We start from the raw sequence: 21177 nt of genomic DNA, 5'->3' as shown, positions 1-21177 counted from the left end.
TCCCGTCAAGGGACTCTTGTTTATGTTAGCCAGTTGCATGATCCTAAATAAAATAAAAATTTATCTTGTCTTATATTCTTTGTAGACAATCTGAAGCTAGGTGGGCCCACACAGATGTATGGTGGACTTCTGATGGCATTGGCTGGACAGGGAGGTAAATGCATACATTTCCAGTACAGTCACTGACATATGATGCATACCTGATGTGTAGTATGTGTAATATTGTTGCTTGGATGTGTTGTATGTATGAATGCACATTGTGTATTTACTGCCCCAGTTCGGGGCAGATATAAAGATTTGTACACTCAGCAAGTTATGTTCCATGAGGCAAAGACTGAGTGGAACATGGCTTGTTGCGGGTAAATAAATCTTTAAATCAAGCCCCCAAAGATGGGCAATAATTTCTTTGTTATACTGAATCAAAGAAGTCAGGCAAACAAAATCATGTGAGAGAGACACAATCCCATGAGGGAGACATGATGTTTTGTTTTTTGACATGTGACATTCTGATACACCAATCATTGACACTGTTATCAATGACACTGTTATCATTGACACTGTTATCATTGATACTGTTATCATTGACATTGTTATCATTGACACTCTTACTTGTAGGGGATATAAAGAAATAGAATAGCTCAGTTTTACTGTAAAAGAATCACATACAATAATATCCATTTTTTATGGTCACACCTAGTATCTTAGATCCCAAATATTTTCAGTACAAACAACGTATTTTTGTTTACATCAACAATTATTCCTATAGTTTCATTTCTTATTTAATGATACACCTTTAAAATATTGAGTTCATGGCAAAAAATTTGGAAGCTTCATAAACCTTTCATTGGGATGCAGTTTATTTCATCTGTGTCATGTATATTTAATTTAATTGTTTGTCTGTTAGTTTTAAAAATCTTTTATTTCATTACATGTTATTGTAATTTAACATTGTTTGCTGGACTTGACTTTGTCCAGACTGATTGACTTTTTTTCTTTCTTTTTTTATTTCATTTATGCAGACAACTAAAAATAGCTTCTTTATACTCTATGTGTATGAGCTTATTAACCAAATTATTATTCGGGTAAACAAGAAGTGGTAAAATATGCTGATCAGGGTCAGGGTTTATGGAGATTTCCATATGAATTTAATGGGTTATTGTGTTGCAAGTAAAGAAGGCTCATTAGACTATTGTAGAAGGTTATTTTCCTTTTTGTAATGGTTGTTTTTAGAAAATGCTAATATGACCTGAGGTCAGGCAGAGCACTATATTATCTTGTGATTGAGAGGATTTTACCAGTCATGCTTTAACATCTAGCACTTTAAGTTGTATATGTTGTGACCAGTTTTGGCTCAATTTTATTTTTTTTCGAATTATTGAATTCAAGTGATTTTTTTCTCTAGAAATACAAAAGTGCTCTGACAAACTTCTTGGATAAAGACATTCATTGGAATTTATGCTGAATTCAAACCTGGACTAATATTTCTGGGATTTAACAAAAGACTGTTGACACATCAGTACATTATAGGTTATAACAGACACGTTATCACCTTCAATTTTGGATCACTTTGGGACTTGAACTGAGTTTTATTCAGGACTTTTTATTACTAGGACTTTTTTTAATTCTTGGATTATTTTAAAATTTAATTCACAATATCGAAAGTTCTTTTTTCTCATTTTTCACTTTGTATTCTAGGGAAATAAATTATTTGTTAATTTTGACAAAGCTTGTTGTCTTCACTTTTTTCTGTTACTTAATTTAAAAGCATAGACTCATAACAGTCTGATTTTGTAGGAGACTCACAACAAAAATAAATTGAACTGAACACATGAAAACTTTTTATAAATGAGCAGCGTCAGATCATCATATTGTAATTGTAATGATATTGCAATCATCTTGGTGCTGCAAAATTTAGTACCTTTATAAGAGTAGGGTTACAAAATTATGCTTTGTTGAATTTGACCATTGTTCTTCTGTATAATGAAATATTGTGACAAGGTCGTCATGCACAAACTAAATACCAGTTTTTTTAATGGTATTTTGCATTTCAAACATTTTTCCACTGCATTTTTGCAAGGTATTGGAAATTTCCATTTCTTTAATATGACATGTAGTTTTTAGTATATACAGCAACTTAACAGGCACAAACTAAATACCAGTTTTTTTAATGGTATTTTGCATTTCAAACATTTTTCCACTGCATTTTTGCAAGGTACTGGAAATTTCCATTTCTTTAATATGACATGCAGTTTTTAATATATACAGCAAGTTAACAGGCTTGTTTATGTTGATTAACCCTCAGTGCATTCATTCATTAAGGTTATCTCTGGTCAATTTTATAATTTTTTCTTTATTTCTTTGCTTCTGCAATTAAAATAATTAGGTTTATTTTGCCAGACTTTGATATACTTGTTAGCCATTCACACCATCAACTTGAACAATATTCATCTGATCTGTTTTTCAGGCAAGTTTGTTGGTCAACTAAGTTACTGTATATACTTGCTTATGAGTCAGGTTCTGCTGCAAACAAAATAAACCCTGATCTGCCATTGCATACTGCACATGCAGACTGGGGTCCAAGTTGTTTGTTCTATTGATTACTCCTAACAGCCTGCATATAACCATATCTGCCAGCACTTTATGGGACAGCAGATCTGGGTCTATACAGTTTGCATTTGATCTGAATTACATGTGAGTATGTAAGGTATATATGTTGTTGTTTTGTTGTTGTGGGGTTTAACACAATTTTTCAGCACAGGATAGGCAATGCATGGCAGCCAGTATTAATCGTGGAGGAAGAAAATGGGAAAACCCGGGAAGAACCACTGACCCACAAGAAGCTACTGGCAAGCTTTCTCACATACCCACATTGGCCGAATCCTAGACTCGAACCCATGCAGACTGAGGTGAGATGGGAGTGATCCGTAACAGAGAGCGCTTTAGACCACTCGGCCACTTGGGGCTCCTAACTGAAAGGTTTTATTTATGCTCCTTCTAAATGAGCTGCTGGGAAAAATAATTATACAACAGTAAAACACCATGTAGAGGGAGCACGAGGTAGACAAGTGGTCTAAGACACTTTCACCTCTGTCCGTGTTGGTATGAGTCTCAACTCAACCACTGTGGGTATGTGGAAAAGCTTGCCAGTAGCTTCCTGTTGGTCATTGGCTCTTCCCAGGATCTTTCTGGGTTTATCATCCATGAAATATACTGGCCACAATGTATAGCCTATCATGTAGTGAAAAATGGCATTAAATCCCACAAGCCTACCATGAACAGTCCCAAACATTGATACAACAGTGAAACCATCATTTACAGTCCCAAATACTCATTTATACAACAGTAAAACCAGCATGTACAGTCCCAAATACTCATTTATACAACTGTAAAAACAGCATGTACAGTCACAAATACTCATTTATACAACAGTAAAACCAGCATGTACAGTCCCAAATACTCATTTATACAACTGTAAAACAGCATGTACAGTCCCAAATACTCATTTATGCAACAGTAAAACCAGCATGTACAGTCACAAATACCGGTACTCATTTATACAACAGTAAAACCAGCATGTACAGTCACAAATACTCATTTATACAACAGTAAAACCAGCATGTACAGTCACAAATACCGGTACTCATTTATACAACAGTAAAACCAGCATGTACAGTCACAAATACTCATTTATACAACAGTAAAACCAGCATGTACAGTCACAAATACTCATTTATACAACTGTTACAGTAAAACCATCATTTACAGTCCCAAATACTAATTTATACAACAGTAAACCACCATGTACAATGTGACCTCACTAGAGCATGCTCCTCTATAGCACGAATTTGGATATAACACGATCATGATGTGGTTCCTGAAATTTCATATTTATGTATTTTTCTTGTACATGAAAAATAGTTTTTTCTTCTTAAAAGTACAAAAATTAAAGTGGAATTTTTTTAATTATCATTGTAGGGAAGAGATTGTGTATGAACTCTACTATAACACAATTGTGGCATGGATCCTGAATTTTTTTTCAAAGTGACTGGAACACATTTATTGTACCATGAAAGTTTCCCCTTTGCAGGAAAAAACATATGCTTATGATTGCTACCAACGGCAACATAAAATGCAAATTAAATTTTCAGTCTTTTGAAACCATAGATATCTTGTCAAGTTAACTGAAGGTGGGACATCTCACAAAGATGTTTGTTAAACTTTTTAATTTTTTCTCATCGGATACTTGGGTGACCTAATTGGTTAGAGCATCTGCCTTGTATGGGGAAGGTTGCAGGTTCAATCCCTGGCCAAGTCATACCAAAGACATATAAAAATGGTACATGCAGCTTCCATCATTTGTCACTCAGCATTAAGAGGTTAGAGTTAAGACTGGTCATCCTGTTGTCAGGATAATGTGACTGGGTGGGACATGATGCCACATGTCTGTGGCATGATGCCCCAGTGCTAGACATTGCTATAAATTGCCACACTGCAGATATCATAGTGATATGACTCAAACTTAAAGGTACATTAAAAATCCAAAAGCAAACACACACATCTCCCTACCAATAGCCTCGGCAAGATAATGGCTGTCTCCAGCTGACCAAATTCTAGGCCAGTTTAAGTATATGTACAAGTAGCATGTACTGGCAACAATGAATATCATAGTCAATTGTTTGCTGAAACACTTTTGTTGACAAAGGGATATAGATAAAATATACCATTTGTTATATCTGTTATTCATGTTTTATAATGGGGTGTGACTGATACATGAATTTTATATTGTGATCTAAGTTTGAATTCATGGAGTTTTCATATACAAGTACAGTTCATAATACATTATGGATTATACTACACAAATGTATGTTGTCAATATACAAGTGTATTTCAGGCTAACTTTGTCTTCATTTATTCAAAAGCACCTGCTTTTATTAACCCCCACCCCCACCAAGGCCATTTTTGCATCATTTTCTTCAGCTAACTGACTTGGTTGGTTATAAAATGGTTTGGTACATAACATGGTATAGGTTCTCTGGACCCCAACCATCGTGTCGTAGTGGGATCACACTGTATAGTCTACATTCCTCACATGGACAACAGTAAAACCACCATATAGAGTCCCAAGTCCTGATCTCTACAACAGTAAAACCACCATATAGTCACAAAGCCTCATTTAAACAACAGCAAAACCACCATGTACATCTCAAATCAACATTTATAAAACAGTAAAACCACCATGTACATCCCAAATCAACATTTATAAAACAGAAAAACCATCATCTATTATGTAAAACCTTCATTTAGACAACAGCAAAACCAAAGTATAGGGTCACAAATATTTATTTATACAACAGAAAAACCACCATGTAAAGTCTAAAATCTTCATTTGTAGGACTTTTTGCCCTAACTCCGCATCGCTTTGCAAAACTGTCTGTTGCACCATTGCTAACAAATAGTTCATTTGTTAATGAATTCCTATTACCATTTGTAACAAACAGTTCGTGAATACCCATTTTTTTTCAAAGCTGTCATTGTTAAGACTCATTGTTGAAGAAACAGACATTTGACCCAAACAGTTTCAAGAACAACTGACCATTTCCTTACCTCTCATTAAAATAACAAATCTAAGAAAAAGTTCTTCTATCTCAAGTTGTATCTCATTTGAATTCAAATAGTCATTTTAGCAATATACAGTCAGCATATCAATCTTGCCATAATACCGAAACTGTCCTTTAGAAAATAGTTCATGACCTCTTTGCTTTGGATAGTGGAAAGATTACAGTCCTCACCCTCCTTGACTCATTTGTGGCATTTGATGCAAAAGACTGTGTTATATTACTTCACCATTTCCAGTATATATTTGGTATTCACGATACAACCTTACTGTAGTTCAAGTCCTACTTAGTCAACAGGACACAAATTGTGTCCATGAATGGAAAATAATCCAGCCCAGTTGATCTATGTTTTAGTGTTCCACAAGGTTGTCTTCTCAGCCACATTATCTTCATTCTATGTGCTCAGCTGCTCTCAAGTGTTGTAGACTGACATCCAGTGTCTTGACAGCAGTTGTATGCTGATGATACTCAAATATACAAATCTAGCTTCCCAACTGAAGTTGAGGCTACAGTCCAAGGCCTAGATAGGTACATTTCCTACATGAAGTCATGGATGGCATGTAACAAGCTGCAGATGAATGATGATAAAATTGAAGCCATTCTGATCACCACACAAAGGTATTTTTCATATATATCCTTTACCTCAAACAGTAAGCATGAGCTATGCTAACATTAGATTTACACAGTCAGAATGAAACCTAGATGTCACTCTCTGCAGTATGCTGTCATTACACCAAAATGTAATGAACACATGCTGCTTAATTATCTGGAGTAGAGACACATAACTCCATTCACAATTTTCTTTTGGTTGATGCCACGAATCCCTAGTCCTTTCAAGACTGGACTGATGCAATTCACTTCTCTCTGGCTTGTCTCACTATCTACTAAAGAAACTTAAAAAACAGGCAGGTTGCCTCAGCTGAGATCATCCTTTCAGTACAAAGAACTGAGCACACCTCTCCCTGTTATATAACCTTCACAAGCTACCCATTTAATCCAGAATCAAACAAAATCTGTTCGCTATGCTACATTTCATTGAGTGGCTCCAGTCCAATATACAGTGTGACCCTGCCATAACGCACCCCGCGATAACGTGAATTCGGATATAACGCGGTTGTGGCATGGCTCCCAAAATTTTGTATATTCATTCACACATGAAAAAAAAAAATTCTTCAATGTACGTGAAATAGTGTATAATAAATTTATTATCATTTTGGGGAAGACATCACTTTTGAATTTGAATATAATATGATCGTGGCATGGTTCCTGAAATTTGAAATACATGTACATGTATTTTTCTTGTACCAGGAAAAAATATTTTTTTATAGTATGAGAAATAGTGTGTAAAACGTTTATTATCATTTTGGGGAAGAGTTCGCATATGAATTTTAATATAATGCAATCGTGGCATTGCTTCTGAAATTCAACAATTTCACCAGGTTCTTGAAGTGTTATGCCAAAATAAACATTATTGGAAAAGTTATTTATTACTGATCCATGAGTAAGCCAGTAAGTTGTCTTGTGATTGTCTTCAATTAATTCTCTTGCCAGTAGCTTCTTGTGGGTCGGTGGTTCTTTCTAGGGTTTTCCTGGGTTCTTCCTCCACCATTAATACTGGCTGCCATGCATAGCCTATCATGTGCTGAAAAATGGTGTTAAACCCAACAACAACAACAACAATTAATTCTGTATACAATTGTTGCTCAAACAATAGCCATCATGTGTTTCTTCTTTAACTGCATACACAACCAAGCAGCAGACAATGCGGTGGATAATAAAAGATTCTCACAATTTAATAAACATCAAAAAATGAAAGCTGCCAACATGTTTGCTGGGCTTGGTGGTGTTATTAAATGCAGTCAGTTGACCAGTAAATAATGTCTGCTCTATGAAGGGTACGAAATTGTACATGCATTCAGCTTTTACAATTTTTGTAAAAGCGACTCGTGACCATTGCATGCCCACTGCACTTAGTTCTCGGGTTTTACATGTGTATGGCGTTTGCTTATGAACTAGTTATTAGTTTCCTATTTTTTATAAAAATATTTTACCATTATGGAAAAGCAATTTCACAAATGCAAGTCATTCTCTGCATTTTGCGGAATGATTAGTATAGTAGTTGTCACACATTTCTTTTGATATTCCCAAAATCTGAAGTAAAAGTTATATGCATGCTGAAAGCATGTGTTGATTGTTAATTATTCTTGCTGTTGTTGTTCAAACAAATAGGCATACAAGCGTTAATTATTGGAAATTTACAATGGATGAATGTACACAGAAATGCATATGAAAAATTTTTAGCAGCATGAAATTTATACAGACACCATTCATAAACACTAGAACAAAATGAACCATACGCGTGCTTCATCATTCTTAACCTAATTTTGCTGTTAATTTTTCCCATCAAATTCAGACACAGAATGATCTGCGACAAGATTATTGAATAGTTTAAATATGTATGCAATTTTTGGAATGAAATTACATGTATTATGGATTAATTGCAAGCCCCAATGGTATCATATCAGATGGCAAGTAAATGGTGTTAATACTCTGTTCATGCTATACATTAGACGTTGAAGACACAATGATCTGGGAGAAAATTACTGAATATTGTAAATCTGTGTGCAGTTTTTCAATGGAATTACATGCATTATGGATGAACTGCATGCCATTATGGCATGATAGTAAATGGTGTTGATTCCCTATTCATCATATACATTAGACATGAATACACGTATATGTGCCAATGAGTTGTTCTCTGAAAAAAGTAAAATACTGTAAAACACGACCCGCTATTAATGCGATCCAGTTTTTTTAACTCCAGTTATCGTGTTATAGTGGCGTTCCACTGTACCTATCTCACCTCATCAATATGTACACCCCATTTAGAAAGTTACGTTCCTCTTCCAACACTTGCATTCTCATTATTCCCACTGCTAAAACAAAGTCATACAGACAGTGTGTTTTGTGAACAAATTGCCCATATATCTTAGGCACAAGGACACTTATCACGTTCAAGAGTGCTCTTAAAACTCACCTACTTTGACTACAAGAACAGACTTAAAAACTTATAATGTTTACTTCCTTAATTATTATCAGCATGTTTTTCTTTTGCAATTTCATGATGTTTGTATTTGTACTCTTGTCGTTGTATGTGTTTTTGTCTTATCTAATAATGTAATGCGCTCGGAGCTTCTAATGATTAACTGCTGTGCTAAGTCCACATTATTATAATTATAATTATTATTATTATTATTATTATTAGTATCTAATAATGTAAAGCGCTCGGAGCTTCTAATGATTAACTGCTGTGCTAAGTCCACATTATTATAATTATTATTATTATTATTATTATTATTATTATTATCTAATAATGTAAAGCGCTCGGAGCATCTAATGATTAACTGCTGTATTAAGTCCACATTATTATAATTATTTTTATTATCATTATTATTATTATTATTATTATTATTATCTAATAATGTAAAGCGCTTGAAGCTTCTAATGATTAATTGCTGTACTAAATTTTTGTGATTATTATTATTAATTAGCAGATGTCTTATAATTTAAAGAACCACTCTGGTTGCCTAAGTGGTTAGAATATCTGCCTCTGATGTGGGAGGTTGCAAGTTTAAACCCCGGCCAAGTCACCCAAAAGACATAAACTAGCAACTACTTGGCACTCAGCATTAATAAGGAGGTTAATGTTAGGACCAGTCAGTCTGCTGTAAGGATAATGTCTCTGGGTGTGACATGACGCTAAATATTTGTGGCATGATGTCCCCAGTGCTAAAGATTGCTATAAACTGCCACACTGCAGACACCATAGCAATATGACTCAAATTTTTAAAGCTATGTTAAAAATCCAAATCACACACACATTATTATTAAAAGCTGTGGAGTTAATAGATGATTGACAAAATCCTTTTCTATACATTTCACTACTTTTCTCTGTTAGCAGTATATTATTAACACATCCAGATATATATATATATATATATATATATATATATATTATATATATATATATATATATATATATATATATATAAAGTCTTATACAGCTTATAGTGCTTCAAAATGGGTCATAGTTTGGTTATGTGTAATGGTTGTCTGGTTTATGTGCATTCAGAAACATCATACATGTATTAGGGTTTATTATATTCAGAAGAAAAGAAAATGAGTCATTATTTCATAACGCAAAAATTTAACATGAAAGCAGAGCATTATCTTTTCATTATATCTTTTGATTCCATTTATAGCACATTCTTGTCCAAACTTAAGCCATATCCGTGTCTATCCAAGGATAATACTGATCTCAGATGGCAAGCCAACTTCACCATCACTACGTGCTGGACCAGATATCTACAATGAGAGTAACCAAGAAGAGGTATTGTTCATTTACTTGCTTTGTTTGCAGTAAAAGATAGGTAAGAGTTCATTATTGGCTCTCTTCTGTGAGCTATTATTCTACCCCAAATTTCATGACTCATTTCTTGAGCTATTGCACTTCCCACAGTTTTGGTCGACCTCAATGAGCTTTTGTACTACTCCCAGTTTTGGCATAAGTGTCTGCCCAGATAAAAGTACAGTAAAAGCTGTTATGAGCAACCTCTGCTATGAGTGTACATCTGTCATTTCCAACCACAATCATAATGCACAGATTGATTTTATTATATAAACTCTCTGTCATGAGCAACCACCTGCTGAACTCGACCAGTGACCTCAATGTCTTAGCAAATTATGCATTTCGACACTGCTGTAAATGACCGCATCGCAAAAACGACGATAAACTCTACCAACCTTTATTTAATCCCAGTAACAATGACCACTCATGGTGGTGCTCTACAGTTTCGTATTTTGCATAGGGTTAGAATTTTAAAGATAAAGAATTTCCCTGGGTTTCCTCACTGGTTATACTGGCTATTTAATAAAGACCTTGTATATCTTAGATATTGTTCAAAGAACCTTTACTTCCCTTTATACTGATGTATGATTGATGGTTGTAATGTAAGTATAGAGTATACAGCATGACCTTACTCCAGATGTGTACCTTTCAAAAATTTTTTGCTCCACTTGGTCATTTTTACTTCCTGAATTTCAGATTTAAATTGTAAAAGAAAGAGAACCAATAACTTTTTTACATTTTGTATATTTGGTAATTCATTGATTGCACTTTCAGAAGTTGATATTGTCTAGTCTGGCAAAATTCATTTTTCCCTATTTTAATAGCTGCTAAGGATATTGTACTTTAGACTAATTCAGGATGATTTTTTCTAACACAAGGGAACAGTCATTTTAGTTAGCAGTGTGCTTAGATCATGTACAATTACCAAAAGTACAATATCCAAAGAAATGTCAGCCACATTACATCACAGCAGCCTATTGGTATGCCAACATTCTCTCCACTGTGCATGTTTTAAATGCAAACAACTTTGCCTTACATGTGTCACTCTCTCAAAAGTACATAATAACTTGTGAAAAAACACTGGTCATATTGTTCTATAAAAAAAACAGAAGGAAAAATAGGCTGACTACCAATATCTGAAATTTTATTGGTATGCTTATAGTGTTTTATAGTTTCTGTTGTAAACCAGACTAAAGTACATGTAGATTATTCCCTAGTCTGGTTCCCTGCTTTGTTTGCTCCATGTGTTATTCTCTGCTATTCATATAGGAGAGCAACTCAGGGAGCATACGAAGCCAGGAATCAGACTAATTATGACCGCACTTACCCTGCTTCCCGGCCTTATCATAGATCATATATATGAGTAGGACCCAGCATTCCTATGAATGACCGTTTCACTAGAACATAGACACCACTGACCTATATGTAATTAATTGTTACAATGACCGTTTTATTAGTAATGATTGTTATGATCAAAAACAAACAGAAAAGGATTTTAAAAAATTAAAAAAAGGGATTGTGGCGACTGATGATAGATGCTACAGTCCATAAACCAGGCTAATGTACATGTTACAAATTGCCTTTGTCATGCTGAAATTGACGTAGTGGTTGCATATATTGTTTGTCTTTAGAGTTAATCCATATAGCCGGGGGGTGAATAAGGTCATTGTCTATTAAATCAGCAAGAGAGCATTATTTGTGGGATTTGATTGATAGTATTAAAGACTTGTGATGTTTGTTGTTTTTTTCCTCCGATGTTAAGTGGTTATATCCCAATCACAAAGCTGTCATCTATTCAAACTGGATTGACTGGGTTGCACACTTTGTTTATAGAGTTAATCTCTGTATGTCTTCTTTGAATGAAGCCATTGACTTTTGTCTCTGAATAAATGGTTCTGTTTCTGGATGAGATAATTGTTTCATTTTATTTCATTAATAGTTAGATATGCAATGCACATGTATAGATTTTTCATATTTTCTCAAAGCCCAGTCAAAACTGTCTTTACGTTCGATATTACATCTGAGCACTAGAACCTTAATAACAATGAACAAACCTCCAACTAAAAAGAGACAAATTAATTTAAGGCTGGAGAAAATAATTATTGTAACTGAAAGAAGTGAAAAAGAACAGACCACTTGCAAAAGAGCAGTCTGGGAGCCCCGAGTGGCTGAGTGGTCTAAAGCGCTCTCCGTTATGGATCACTGCCATCTCACCTCTGTCTGCGTGGGTTCGAGTCTCAGATTCAGCCAATATGGGTATGTGGGAAAGCTTGCCAGTAGCTTCTCGTGGTTCGGTGGTTCTTTCCAGAGTTTTCCCCAGGTTCTTCCTCCACCATTAATACTGGCCACCATGTTTAGCCTATTTTGTGCTGAAAAATGGCATTAAACCATACAACAACAACAACAAAAAAGCAGTTTAAATGTTGGTAAAACAAATTTTGGATGTTATGAAGGAAAAGGAGTAGATCAGAAACAATTTCGTATCCTAAAATATGTGATCTTCAAAGGCAAATGTGATTTCATGTTTAATGATAGAAGTATATCTTTATTGCTATATAATTTTATTTTTAGATGAATGCATACATTATTTTAGCAAGAACTAATTATAAAGAATAGAATATATGTATAGTGATTGTGGTTATTTTTCTTTAAATTGTTCTGAAACTGGACCTTGGAAACTCGTCTCTTTGTTCAAACCTGCTATGAGAGACCACCTGTTCTGAGCAACCGCTTTTTGTTGGCAGAAGGAGCAGTCTCTCATAACAGGTTTTACTGTATATACATATGTACAGCCTCACTGAATCTAAAACATTCAGTCTTCCTAGGTCCTAGGCAACAGTCTGGAGTGGGTTTCATTGTATCTACCTCCTGGATGGGGATGGCAAACTTTGTACATACATGTACATTAGTGTACATTCTTTGCAATGTTTTTTATTTTAGCTATGAGTTTTGCATACCCTATGCATGCTAGTGTGCCTGGAATAGTGAAACTCATTGAGGGATATATCTTGGTGAGTGCTACACCCTGATTACAAATGTATGTTGCTGTGACCAGTATTTCATGCTTCACTGACTTTGGTTATATTTTTTCTGAAGTGCTGTTCATACTAGAATCATTGACCTATATGCTTCTACCAAACCCAATGCAACAGAAGGTGGTCACTGTGACTTACATTTCACAATTTACTGTCTCAGAGTAGAAACTCATGACCAGATTTGTTTTTTGAACTTTGTACATAAAGTAAAGATTGTTTATAACATTATGCAGTGGATTGGGAATTTTATAACATTATGACTGACAAATATTATATATCCAGATTCATCGTTTATCTTTCAGCATGTTTATATTCATGTCCATGACTGATGTACATGTAGATGACATTGGACATACATGTAATGAACAAGTTTTACTATCTGCTAAATGTGTCAAGATATATGTACCAGACATAGTAGCTCAGTTGGTTGAGTATCAGATTCATAATCCAAGGGTCCTGGGTTCAACACCCACCGTGGCCGAGTGGTCTAAAGCGCTCTACGTCACGGATCACTGCCATCTCACCTCTGTCTGCGTGGGTTCAAGTCTCGGGCTTGGCCAATGTGGATATGTGAGAAAGCTTGCCGGTAGCTTCTCGTGGGTCGGTGGTTCTTTCCTGTGTTTTCCCGGGTTCTTCCTCCACCATTAATACTGGCCGCCATGTATAGCCTATCTTGTGTTGAAAATGGCGTTAAACCCTATAACAACAAAAATCAACACCCACCCAGGCCAGCCAGGCTCGGCTACCACAGTACTTTTGTGGAAAAGGCACTTAGCTTCCATTTTCTTGGGATGATACAGCCAGTAAAGCCAGCATAACAAACAGAAAATGAAAAGAAGTTGTCAGTGGTCATCAGGTGCTTATTAACCTACCAGTTGGCTGTTTTAGGTTTTTCAGTGACATGCAGATTCTCATAAAGAATATTCAGCGTGATGCTCTGAACTTGTGGTTATGGTCTAACATCTGTTAAACCATCTATAACATTACAGGCTCCAGATACAATTGTTAGAACTAAGTCATCATCATTCTCAGGCCAAAAAGAAAATATATGTTTCCAGTCTGCCGACCATCCCTGTTTCAAATTGCTAACAATAACACTTTTTTCCTCCATGGTAAAGGGGCCCCGAGTGGCCTAGTGGTCTAAAGTGCTCTCCATCGTGGATCACTGCCATCTCACCTCTGCCTGCGTGGGTTCGAGTCTTGGACTCAGCCAATGTGGATATGTGAGAAAGCTTGCCGGTAGCTTCTCATGGGTCAGTGGTTCTTTCTGGGGTTTTCCCAGGTTCTTCCTCCACCATTAATACTGGCCACCATTTATCTTGTGCTTATAAAAATGGCGTTAGACCCTATAACAACAACAGCAACATCCTCCATGGTAAAATGAAGAAAAATTAACATTTTCTTTCCCTAAAATGATTTGTGCATCTAATTGAGCTGGTTTTGCCCAGTACTTTGAAGTGCTTAGTACATTATGTACACCAGTTATTTTTAATATATATAATGTTTAATAAAAAATACTACCCTAATTTTAAAACCAGTGCAATTGGAAATGCATATATATTTACCTCCACTAGTAATCTATTGCTTCCAAGCCATCACTATTTTCACAAAGAAGTCTTCCATTGTTGGTTTCTCAGAATCTGAGAAATAAAAATACTAGTTACCAGACCTAGGTAGGCATAGCAAGGAAAGTATTATCATCATCATTATCACTGATAATGACATATGTTTGCTCACTAAACCATGCCTGAATAAAATAGTTTACAACAGATTTTGCAAAAATCACACCATGCAGAGTAAATCATATTGACTGCAGACGATAAATTTATTTCACACAACATTTTGTCAGAGTTCATGAGGTATGTTTGGATTAGAGAACATTGGTACATTGACTTCAAATTCAAGATGATTTCTTGAAACACAAGATTCAACCTCTATTCAGTATTGAACATGCAGGTATAGCACGATAGTTAAAGGGTATTTCTAAATTATTTGGTCTGAAAGGTACAAAACAAAACATTTCTTGTCATGATTTAATTTCAATGAATACAAGCCCACAATATTAAGTTTCCAATTATGAATGAGTTGTGATTACCACACCTTTGTTCTTTAAACAACAGCCCTTGTTTACCGGCTTTGACACATCAGATGAAAAAAAACTTTACAACTGAGCTAATTTTATCTGATGGACAGCACAAATTAAGCTATATAACCACATAAATATTGTAACAAAGGAATGTTATAACAATATATAGTAATTAGGAATTTGGCCCATGAAATTCAGCTTGAATGTTTTAACACTCACTAGAGAATACCTGGAATCATTAAACTTTGATTAAAGTTTTACATTTAGGTCATGATTGCATGTTTTGTGCATGCTATATGCATAATATTATCTTACATGGGATCATGAGACGTGTGAATTTGTAATGCATGTTGATAGGAACTACAGGGATCATGAGAATGATGTGGAAATGGGATGCATCATGATAGGAACTACAGGGATCATGAGACGTGGGAATGGGATGCATCTTGACAGGAACTAAAGGGATCATGAGACGTGGGAATGGGATGCATCTTGATAGGAACTACAGGGATCATGAGACATGGGAATGGGATGCATCTTGATAGGAACAACAGGGATCATGAGATGTGGGAATGGGATGCATTTTGATAGGAACAACAGGGATCATGAAACGTGGGAATGAGATGCATCTTGATAGGAACAACAGGGATCATGAGATGTGGGAATGGGATGCATCTTGATAGGAACAACAGGGATCATGAAACGTGGTAATGGGATGCATCTTGATAGGAACTACAGGGATCATGAGACATGGAAATGGAATGCATCTTGATAACTACAGGGATCATGAGTCATGGAAATGGAATGCATCTTGATAAGAACTACAGGGATCATGAGACGTGGGAATGGGATGCATCTTGACAGGAACTAAAGGGATCATGAGAGGTGGGAATGGGATGCATCTTGATAGGAACTACAGGGATCATGAGACATGGGAATGGGATGCATCTTGATAGGAACAACAGGGATCATGAGATGTGGGAATGGGATGCATCTTGATAGGAACAACAGGGATCATGAAACGTGGGAATGGGATGCATCTTGATAGGAACAACAGGGATCATGAGATGTGGGAATGGGATGCATCTTGATAGGAACAACAGGGATCATGAAACGTGGGAATGAGATGCATCTTGATAGGAACTACAGGGATCATGAGACATGGAAATGGAATGCATCTTGATAACTACAGGGATCATGAGACATGGGAATGGAATGCATCTTGATAGGAGCTACAGGGATCATGAGACATGGGGATGGAATGCATCTTGATAACTACAGGGATCATGAGTCATGGGAATGGAATGCATCTTGATAAGAACTACAGAGATCATGAGATGTGGGAATGGAATGCATCTTGATAGGAGCTACAGAGATCATGAGATGTGGGAATGGGATGCATCTTGATAGGAACAACAGGGATCATGAAACGTGGGAATGGGATGCATCTTGATAGGAACTACAGGGATCATGAGACATGGAAATGGAATGCATCTTGATAACTACAGGGATCATGAGACATGGGAATGGGATACATCTTGATAGGAGCTACAGGGATCATGAGACATGGGGATGGAATGCATCTTGATAACTACAGGGATCATGAGACATGGGGATGGAATGCATCTTGATAACTACAGGGATCATGAGATGTGGGAATGGGATGCATCTTGACAGGAACTAAAGGGATCATGAGATGTGGGAATGGGATGCATCTTGATAGGAACTACAGGGATCATGAGACATGGGAATGGGATGCATCTTGATAGGAACAACAGGGATCATGAGATGTGGGAATGGGATGCATTTTGATAGGAACAACAGGGATCATAAAACGTGGGAATGAGATGCATCTTGATAGGAACTACACACATATTGCAGAAAGAGGTCTTGATGATCAGTATTTCATATTTCAGTGAAAATTTGCTTTCAGAGTTTTATTGGGTGCTGTTTATATTCCAGTCATGAAATTTATAATTGGATTCATCTCATTTTTATGGACTCATTATAGTACCTCATAGATATCAAAGAAAATAAGGTTAGTTAGTTAGGTAGGTAGGTAAGTAGGTAGGTCACGGTAGGTAGTTAGGTGTATCATCACAATATTGGCCATTTTGTGGTGATTAAAAGGTAACACTTTACAAAATAGCATAAAAATTAAAATGTAATCACAAATATATTTCAACAAGAATTGGTTAGAAAGGTTCCAACATTTCCTTGTAAAATCATAGCTTTACCAAGGTTTGTTTGATCTCAATCAAATTTGGTATACAGCTTTATGCTGAGAAGATCTTTAATGATTCTTTTTCTAGCATTCCATGACATCATTTTTTTTAGAGAGTGATTCCCCCTGCTTGTTTTCTTGACTGGTTTCTGCAGCATAACTTTATCATTGTCTGTTGATTTCACACAAATTGAGTATGCAATTTTATTTTGAGAAGACCTTGAATGAGTGGGATTTCCTGTATTTTATAACCTCATTTACAAGAGTTATGCTCCCTGATTGCCTAGCCACTTGATTTTGGTTTCAGCAGCAGAACTTTACAAAGGTTTGTTGAATTTCAATAGACTTTGAATGACAGGATTTCTAGCATTTCGTGACATTATTTACAGTAGTTATGCCCCATAATTCCCAGGCTCCTGACTATGGTTTCTATAGCACATACCTACTATTTTGGGTTATAATTATATTTGGAACGCAACTTTATATTGATGAGTTCTTGCAGAATTCTAATGTCAAGCATTTCATGGCATCATTTAGTGGAGTTATGCCCCTTGACTGTCTGTACTCTTGACTGTGGTTTTTGCAGTATAACTTTGTCAAGGTTTGTATCATATAATTGTCCATTCTTCTTATTTGGGTTTTCCAGGATAAGTTCCATTGTTTAAGGCCCTGCTAAGCGAAATGTAGCAGCCTTGTGGTTTGTGATGCATTCATAGTAGCTCTAGGTATGAATTTTAACATGGCTGATATGTGTCAAAAGATTGTTTTAAAGTTTTCTTTTAAAACAATTAGCCAATGTTTTGTTTCAAGGCAAATTTCAGAATTATTAGAATGATAATTTTAGAATGAACTAAATTGCTGAGATTTTATTTATAACATATTCCATGACTGCTCAGTCTTTACATTGGTGCTGCCCCCTGTGTTACCAAGTTCTGTGGCAGTATACATACATGGAGGCTGTCTTTTTCCATGAAGAGACACTGACAGGACTAGACAAAGAGAAATAAAGGAACAAAGAAGGAAAAAGGAGAACATATAATAGTCATAGACCTTCACATTGTCTTGTTAAAGTGTTTCAAATAATCCTTGGTTTTCTTCATTGTTTTCAGATTGAGTCTGAAATCTTGACGGTAGTTGATAACATAACAGAGAGGGATATCAAGATCCACTGTATCCCAGTTGGCCCAGATCCAAATGTGGTAAGAGAATTTTGTTTTGTTCAAGTGGATGTGATGCCAAGTCAGCTTTTGGTATGACCCTTCATCTGGCATCAGTCCAGCATTTGTCCATTTGTCATTCATTCCTTAACAATTGGTTGTATCCACTCTGGAGAACATATATCTGATCTGATTTTTACCAACTTAATATGGGATTTGAATGTCAAGATTTGTGATAAGTCACTTATGAGCAAGATCCACAAATATTAGTGAGGTGATTCTGATTGACGTAGCTTCTTACCACCTTGTTCATATTTTTGAATCAGTTTGATCAGAATTATAAAATAGGCTTATGTTATCAAATTTGGGCTTATATTATCAAAATTTTATTATGGGTTTACATGATCAGAACTGTAATAATTTGCTTATATGATCAATATTATAATATGGTGTTATATTATCAAAATTGTAATATGGACTTATATTATCAAAATCCATAGAACCTGACCGTGTTATAGATCGATCCATGTTATAACCAACCAAGTCAAATTAGCTGAAGAAAATGATGCATTTACCTAAAATATGGTGGGCAGGGTGATGGTGTAATAAAAGCGTGTACAGAAATACCTGCTTTTCATTAAGTGAAGACAAACTAGACTGACAAACAATTGTATATTGACCACTAACATTTGTGCAGTACAATCCATAATCCTTTAAGTACTGTACTTGTGTAAAATAAATCCATGAATTCGAGTAGTGATCACATGTTATAAACTTCATGTATAATTTACATCCCTTTAGAAAACACAAATAACTCATATTTATTTTAAAAAATGGTGGTCCTCTTTTTTATCTGTATCAGATTGTCACCTAAAAATTCACTATAATTGTTGCAAGTAGCACAAGGCAATAACTGTTTATAATGCTACATGTATTATGTACTTAAATTGGCCTAGAATTTGGTCAGCTGGAGACAGTATCATGCCAAGGTTACCTAGGGGATCAGGCTATTGACATGGAAATGAAAACTTGAACAAATTAAGAAGTTTAACAAAAATATTTGCAGTATACCCCATCTTCAGTTAACTGATGGCCATGTATTTATGGCTTCAAAAGATTGGAAATTTAATTTGTGTTTTATGCCGCTGCTGGTAGCAACCGAAGCATAATTTCTTTTCCTGCATAAAATGAACCTTTCATGGCACAATAAATGTGTTCCAGTCACTTTGAAAAATGCAAAAATCTATCAGATTCCATTGCTTTGATTTAAGTTTGGTGCTGACTTTATTTGATGAAAGGTTCTTTGTTGTTATTGGAGATTGTAGATGGTTAAAGGACAGCTTTGGAGGATGTTTGTTTCTTATTGTGGCAGCAAGATCAAATAATTGTAGAACATTGCTTGAGACAGATTTTTTTTTTATTTGCTTAGTATTTATACAGAACAATGGGCGCTTCAAAAGTGATCAGTTTTCATTGAAGTTTCAGCAGAACTATATTTTTCTGGGTACATTTTAAAAATAAAAGGAATAAACCATCATTTGGTTGACTGTAGCAGTTACTTTTCCTTTCAAAAGTTGGCTGATTGTAGCTAGTCCTGGTAGCTAGTCCTGGTAGCATTGTTAGACCAACAGGTAGATCTCCAGGTGCTTTTGTGGGTTTTTTTGTTTGACATTTCTGGTGGCAGAGTGATGCTGCCTTCCACACATGCATCAGATTTTTTTTATAGAAAGGCCAACAGTCGATGAAGGCACAGGAGTTCTATTCTGTTTTGACAGGGATTACTACAGAAAATATGAGTGTTCTAAAGGATTTAATTACATGAGTGAAAAGAAGAGGAATTTTACTTACTACAGAGGTCAGTCAAAACAAATTACTAGCCAGCGGACGATAATCCGACACTATTTCGTCCAAAAGCTCCATCATGAGATAGTGGTTCATCTGGTTCAACCAGTGATTGATCTCTGCTTCTAGAAATGTTAAAAAAGGATATTTTTTAAAATGACAATATCTCACAGCATACAGAACTCAGGCCAGATGTCAGAATAAGCAGATTATGGTATAACAATACACTGTTAAAATGATTTGTCAATTTGTTTATCTAACAATAGATAAATTCCAATGCATTTTATATCAAGTTTGCAGCTTCCTTTTATGATGCCTATGAATTTTTTCACTCCAAACCCAATGTTGTATTTACAAGTTTGAACAGTAAATAATATCGAGAAATAAAATCGCCAGACCAATATTTTGTCACCAGTAAGGAATATAAATCCCAATTTGCGAGATTGGCGAAGCCTAGCATGAAATCCTAAATAAACTTTTTGCATCTTATTTTTTTGTACTTTTAGAAGAAAGAACATTTTTTTCTGAGTACAAGAAAAATAGATGTATATGAAATAGCAGGAGCCATGCCACGATCATCTTATGTTATATTTCATACACAATCTCTTCCCAAAAAATGATAAAACTTTGTACACGTTACTTTTCATACTTTTAAGAAACAAAGAAAATTCTCATGTATGAGAAAAGTACATGTACAGCTGTATATGAAATTTCGGGAGCCACACCACAATATATAGCATAGATGCAGTAGAGTTATTAACTGGAGTTACATGTATCTATCAAAGGCAGACTGCACACAAGTTATTTATC

At 35.4% G+C, this 21177-nt stretch overlaps 1 protein-coding gene across 1 annotated transcript in view; it reads left to right on the top strand.

Moving 5' to 3' along the window:
- Nucleotides 1–21177, top strand: part of LOC149801875 (uncharacterized) — a 75638-nt gene that overhangs the window by 20684 nt on the left and 33777 nt on the right. Inside the window, exons 8-10 of the mRNA XM_089956262.1 lie at nucleotides 86–154; nucleotides 9878–10005; nucleotides 18478–18567. Coding sequence (XP_089812388.1) covers nucleotides 86–154; nucleotides 9878–10005; nucleotides 18478–18567 — 287 coding nt within the window. The remainder of the gene's footprint in view (nucleotides 1–85; nucleotides 155–9877; nucleotides 10006–18477; nucleotides 18568–21177) is intronic.

The sequence above is a fragment of the Sinohyriopsis cumingii genome, chromosome 4 (genome assembly GCF_028554795.1).
Source record: "Sinohyriopsis cumingii isolate HCF-2022 chromosome 4, ASM2855479v2, whole genome shotgun sequence".
NCBI classification, from domain to species: domain Eukaryota; kingdom Metazoa; phylum Mollusca; class Bivalvia; order Unionida; family Unionidae; genus Sinohyriopsis; species Sinohyriopsis cumingii.
Note: the sequence above shows the minus strand (reverse complement) of the source record. Positions and strands in the feature narration are given on the sequence as shown.